The 6,000-nt window shown below is 47.9% G+C and overlaps 1 protein-coding gene across 2 annotated transcripts in view; it reads left to right on the top strand.

The window, feature by feature from the left end:
• The first annotated feature begins 431 nt into the window (after positions 1 to 431).
• Positions 432 to 6,000, top strand: part of PSD3 (pleckstrin and Sec7 domain containing 3) — a 555,746-nt gene continuing 550,177 nt past the window's right edge. Inside the window, exon 1 of one of the 2 annotated variants that reach the window (XM_073017966.1) lies at positions 432 to 1,135. In XM_073017966.1, coding sequence (XP_072874067.1) covers positions 812 to 1,135 — 324 coding nt within the window. In that variant the 5' untranslated portion in view covers positions 432 to 811. The remainder of the gene's footprint in view (positions 1,136 to 6,000) is intronic. The other variant, XM_007961788.3, reaches the window with a different exon arrangement.

Here is a 6,000-nt window from a genome sequence, read left to right as displayed (position 1 = left end):
AGGTGGAGGTTGCATTGAGCTGAGATCATGCCACTGCACTCAACAGAGCCAGACTCTGTCTCAACAAAAGTGAAAACAAAGGTGAGAGGGGTTGTCTTGGCTGTCCTCACTGCCATCCCTCACTTGTAGATTATTCTCCACTACTATTTTTTTCTGATTCTGCGATATAGGCGTAGAGTCCAGCTCCATGCCCACAATCATTATCTGACCCCCCTAGTTTAAGACTCCCCCAGTGCTGAAGACATGTTGTTTGCTTCCTCAGGCTGTCGGTGGAACCATGGGGCTGAGTCACGTCTGCCCACAGCTGCTGCTGTTCGCATCCCTGGGCACTGAGGCCTGAAACTCCACCCTGGCAGGGACCAGCCCGACCCCCCTGGAGGAAATGGCTGGGCAGTTTCAGCAGCAGCAGATGAAAACTTCCTTCCTCTTCATCCAGCTGCGGGCTCCTCCAGCCTGCGCTCTCCCCGCCCCGTCTCCAGCGGCAACCCCAGGGGGCCTGGAGGAGGGACACAGTTTCCCAAGTCCCAGGACAGGCTTCTTGGCAGGCCGGGACCTCAGGCGCACACAGGGCTCAGCTGCCCCTCCTTTGAGGCTGCTGCAGAAGGCAGGCCCTGAGACGGAGGAACCAGCTGCTTTCACTTGCTCTGCTCCAAGGGAAAATAAGGAAGGGAGGAAAAAATCCCAGGATCCGGATGTAAGGAGGGGTGGCGATTACAGATCCCCACATTACAGGCGTTGCCAGGCCCCTGCCTCCAAGACGCTGGGCTGGCTACAGCCCCAGGCATGGAGGCTTCCTAGCCCAGCTCCCGTCATGAGTGATGAAAGCAGCAGTCCCTCCATGGGCTGGAAGCACTGGCCAGTCACTTCTGCCACCCAGGACCTGTGGGGCATGGACCCCCGTTGCACGGATAACTTGGGATGCTTCCCTCCAAGGACTGTCCTGGTCCACACTGCAGATGGAGAGGAAAAGAATGTGCTGAGGAGAGGTGCTGAGACCTGCCAAATACTCCCCGGGAGCTGTAAGGAGGCCACAGGTCCCACAGTGCAGGCAACAAGGGCATGGCTCTACAGGTACTGTCCAGCCGTGCACACCAGCAAGGGCTGCCCAGCCCCGCCTGCCACTCTGCCTCTCAAGGTAAGAACTCGCATGGCCTGAAACCCAGCAGAGAAAAGGGGGCCAGGGGACAGACATGCCACCCTGGCCCCCAATTTCTGGCATTGGTTCTCTCCTGTGCTTGAATGGGCCACACCTTGACAGCAGAGGTACCCACGAGCCGCAGCCTTCCCAGGCCTGGCGTTGACTCTGTCCTCTGCCACCTTCCAGGCCGCAAACATTTTGTTTGGAAGGAGGCAAGGATCAACTATTTCCCAAGATTTCTGCCAAAGATGGGAGAAGAAAAGTCAGGCATACTTTATGGGGGAACACCAGAAGGAAGGACAAAGGAGGTACCCAGACATTTATTGGGCCCTGTGATGTGCTAGGCATTTTCTCACATCCCGTTACTCCTCTTAACCACTTTGAGAAATAGAGCTCCACAGCTCCAGTTTCAGAGGAGGGGATGGAGACGTGACTGGGCAAATATCCTCCCCATCCTTGCAGAAAGACAAGGGCGAAAGCAAAGTCTGTTCTCCAGAATGGGCATTGGGAACGATGCGGGAGGCTTCAGGGAGCTGTGGAGGTTTCCAGAACTGGAGCACAGCCTTGGAACTCAGCCACACCCTACTGTCATCCATGAACACCTGACTTTCTAGGGCTCTTAGCTACCTCCCATCTCCCAAACATACCTAGACCACCACCACCCAATGGATGTGCAGCCTAGGACAGGAGCCTCCGTTCCGCATCTGGAAGAGGAGGGCAGCCCTGTGTGGCCTCCAGGGTCTTTTCCAGCTTTGTGGGCTCCTGTTTCCAGCTCTATGGGCTCTGCCTCTGATCACGGCCTTGCCTGCCCTTGTTAGCATCTCATGTTCCTCACTTCTGGCCCCGCCTTCCCGTCGTGCTGGTGTCTGCAACCCACCCTCTCCCCCCAGCTCAGGTGCACTGTTCTCAAAATGGGTGGACAAAAGTTAAAATGATGCATTCAGCTTTCTTTTCTCACAGTGTGGACATCTGGCTATCCTTTGCATGGGTGTGAGCATGAGGGTGGAGGGGAGGAAGGGTGTGGAGGGTGGTGGGATGAGATGGAAGGAAGAGGGGGTCATTGGAGTGTTGAGGGTTAGCATGGAGAGGAATCTCAGGGAAGTCACAGAAGAAATGAATGAAATTCACAGCATCTGGCGGGGGCCTCTCATGGGCTTGGAGGGGGTGCCGCTTCATCTGAACACCATGCCCTCTCCTACAGGCTTCTCATGGCACCCTTCCTTCCCTTTTCTAACAAGGGCTTGCATAACCACAGTTAAGAATCGGGGAGAAAGTTCTCTCCAGAGTAGCACTCTTGGAGGAAGAGATGCTAGCATGCTTCCTTAAGAAATAGTTTACATTCCATCCTAATTCTTGCATCTCTTATTTCCTACCGGGATTTAGGAGGAATGACAAACCCCTGCGTCAGAGCCCATCTCTGTACGTGGGGTCACCCAGTCATTGTTTGTGTACTTCAATGCTGGCCTGATGACTTAAAAAGCCCATCTTTTCCCACTCTCCCCTCCCGCCTTCCGGGGATAAGCTGAAGCCTCAGAGCTGTTGCCATTTCTCTGGGGAGAGGCACTTTGGGAATTGGTCCAAGTGTGTGGATCTCACCCTTGTCTGCCTTATTCAGACCCCTCTGCAAATGGGCCCCCGACATCTGCTTGGTCTGAGTTAAAGGTTGCAGGATTCCTGGCTAAAAAGTTAGAAGCCCCAAGTCCAAGTCCTTGTTCAGAGCAAGCCGCCAGAGCTCTCTGAGGCTCAGTTTTTCCATCATGAAAACACTGATGACGTCCCCTGCCTCACACTGTGGTGGAGATTTGTGGGCTAAAGCGAAAGGGGATCTCAGTAGTCCTAAGGGAGAAAAGAGGAGAAGCCAAATCAATGACACATCAGGGAGGACCAGGGAACCCATGGAGTCAGATGTGGTCATACTGTGTGATTCCCTCTGCCATGGGGAGAGAGGGGAGTTGGGAAATTAGCCCCCTCAGATCCTGTGGGTGCGCTATGGCTACCACTAACCAGAGAACCCCTGCCCAGGGTTGGGTGTTAGACAAAGCAACACAATAGTTTTTCCATCTGTCCAGCCCTGGACAGATTAAAGTGCTATCTAGACTTGAAAGATGAGTGTGTGAGAATTACTCAATCCTTTCATGTTTTGGAATGTAGCTATATGAGTTGTAGCAAAGTATCAAAAAGCTGATTAAAATATAATATCTTCTTGACCACTGTGGATGCTAACACCATCAATCCCCCACAGTGGAAGCTTTCAGTCGATGAACTCAGGGAAAATGTGCTCAGTTATGTTTATTAAAGGGAAACGTCGGTTGCAGGGAAGGAAACTCCATTCCTACACATGTACAGTAGAGTTGAGGTCCTAGTATCAACTTGGAAAATCCTGGATCTGAAGAGTAAACTTTCTTCTTTGCAGGATTTGAAATGGCTCAATTTATTCTCTCAACGATGAAACATGACAGGCTCCAGAGTAAAAACTGTTGGCTTGCGTCTTTCCAAGTATTATAAGGAACAAAGAACAAATCTTCATTGGTTGGTTCTTAGTTTATTCTATGACTAGGCTTTAGTATAAATAATCAGAGCGTTCTGTGACCTGGACGGCTTCCATTGCACTATTTCCTCTTGTGAAAATCTCAAAATTCTGCAAGGATGTATGTTATTATCATCCCACTTCACTGGTGAAGGGACAGATGCTTGCGGATGGTAAGCAACTCCATGGGACTAGGACGAAGCAGCTCAGGCCCAGCCCTCAAGTTGTCTACCCCAAGGCCAGGACTCTCTCTGCCTTCTTTCACTGTCTTTCCAACTGGCAAGATTTCCTTGGAAGTAACCCTACATTTCCTGAGGCCTGGTGGTCTGTACTGTACTCCTAATTCTTCTGGTCGAGAGAGTGGGAGAAAGACCCTCAGGACTTTAGGTCTAGTGACCTAACCTTGTGCGAATGAGTCCAGCCAGCTTTCTAGAAGCAGTGAAGGCCTAGGTGTGGAGGACGTGGAGTCTCAGCTCGGGGTGGTGCCAACGGAGGAGGGCTCTAACATTCGCGTGGTGAGTCTGTCAGTGTAAATCAGAGAATGTTCTATGGGCGGGGGCCAGAGCCTGCCCTAACCATCTCCTGGGCCTCGTGTGCTGCTGCCCCTCTGTGGGAACCCAGGGAACTGTTCACATTTGATTTGAACTTGGGGCTAAAGGTAAGAAGATAAGGAAAGCAGACCCAACTCAAAAGAGAGGGGGGAAAAGCTTTGTCTCTCATCGTTTCGGGACATTTCCACATCTTAAATTTTTTTTGCTAGGTCTTCATATTTTACATATTTTATGTTTTAAAATAGCAGTGACTTTTGGTATATAAACAGACTTAGAAAATTAGTGGTAAATATGTTTTTTAATGTCCCTCATTTTTACTGACCTCAATTTTATCTATGGCTTTAAATTTCCAAAAAAATTGACTGCTCTATTTTGGTCTTCCTTTCTCCCTTCCTTCCTCACCATTGGTCCTCAAAACCAATCCACTTTTTGAACTTTGATCACTAGCTTGTAAGAGTGTTCAGGGTTTAGGAGACAGTGAGGAAATGAGCATACCAGGCAAGGAGCCAGCAAGGGGTTTGTGTGAGAGTGAGACAGGCGTTGGGACATCATTCGTTTATCTAATCAATGGAAATGCAGTGGAGGTCTATTTTCTTGTTTGCAGACACTGTCTAGCAGACTAGGAAAAATAGTGTGAACTCTCTGTCTTTGATTGTTATTCCTTAAAATCAAACTAATGTCTGAAATGTAAATCTATAAAGTACCTTACATTTTGGGTAGAAAGTTTTTGTTTAATTTACAAGATGAAAAAGAAGCTCTGGTTTTGCTGGCAAACTAGCTTTGGGGCCTCTGACAACTCACTGAACAAAGCTAGCTTCTCTCATTTTCTCCAGGAAATCTTTCTACCTCAAGAATTCTATAATACCTGTGCATCTATGAATACAGAAAGGGAACAAAACTCTTTAAGGAAAGATAAGTATTAAAATAATTTATTTTGGTCAGGTGTGCTGGCTTACGCCTGTAATCCCACCACTTTGGGAGGCTGAGGCTGGCAAATCATTTGAGGTCAGGAGTTCGAGGCCAGCCTGGCCAACATGATGAAACCCCGTTTCTACTAAAAATATAAAAATTAGCCAGGCATGGTGCCGGGCACTTGTAATCTCAGCTATTAGGGAGGCTAAGGCAGGAGAATCACTTGAACCCAGGAGGTGGAGATTGTAATGAGCTAAGATTACACCACTGCACTCCAACCTGGATAACAGAGCTAGACTCTGTCTCAAAAAAAAAAAAGAAAGAAAGAAAAAGAAAAGAAAAAAAGAAAAGAAAAGAAAAAGAAAAAGAAAGGTATTTTCATCTATCTCAGCTTCTCTATAAAGATTCATTATTTTGTCAAATGACTTCACTACAGGAAACTTACATGTAGAGTGAGCTTACCTTTCTTAGGGAAAACTGGGATTTCCATGAGGAGCCAGACATTCAGAGGTATGAAGGAGTCAGTGCTTTCTTTGAACAGTAATGCAAATTCCCACCACAGAATTTGCAAACTGTCTGTCCTGTAATGGTTCTAGTTAAATAAAGTCCCTTTCTACAAGTTGAACATTGACTCCCTGTTCTACTTAACCCCCAGGAAGCAGTCACTTACCTCATTAAAGGTAAACCCTTCATTCTTCAAGCCTATTCGACTTTTCTGGTCTGTCATAAGTTTAGAAATTGTTTTTCTCATACAATAGTATTCTAGATCATTCTGTCTTTATATTAATTCTACTTGGTGAGTCATTTAGAATTTTATAAAAGAAACTAGAACAAAGAAAGAGCATGCACAAAAGCTCATATAGTAATTTTAA

Source organism: Chlorocebus sabaeus, chromosome 8 (assembly GCF_047675955.1).
Source record: "Chlorocebus sabaeus isolate Y175 chromosome 8, mChlSab1.0.hap1, whole genome shotgun sequence".
NCBI lineage: Eukaryota > Metazoa > Chordata > Mammalia > Primates > Cercopithecidae > Chlorocebus > Chlorocebus sabaeus.
The sequence above is the reverse complement of the archived record's forward strand: the minus strand, read 5'-3'. Positions and strand labels throughout refer to the sequence as shown.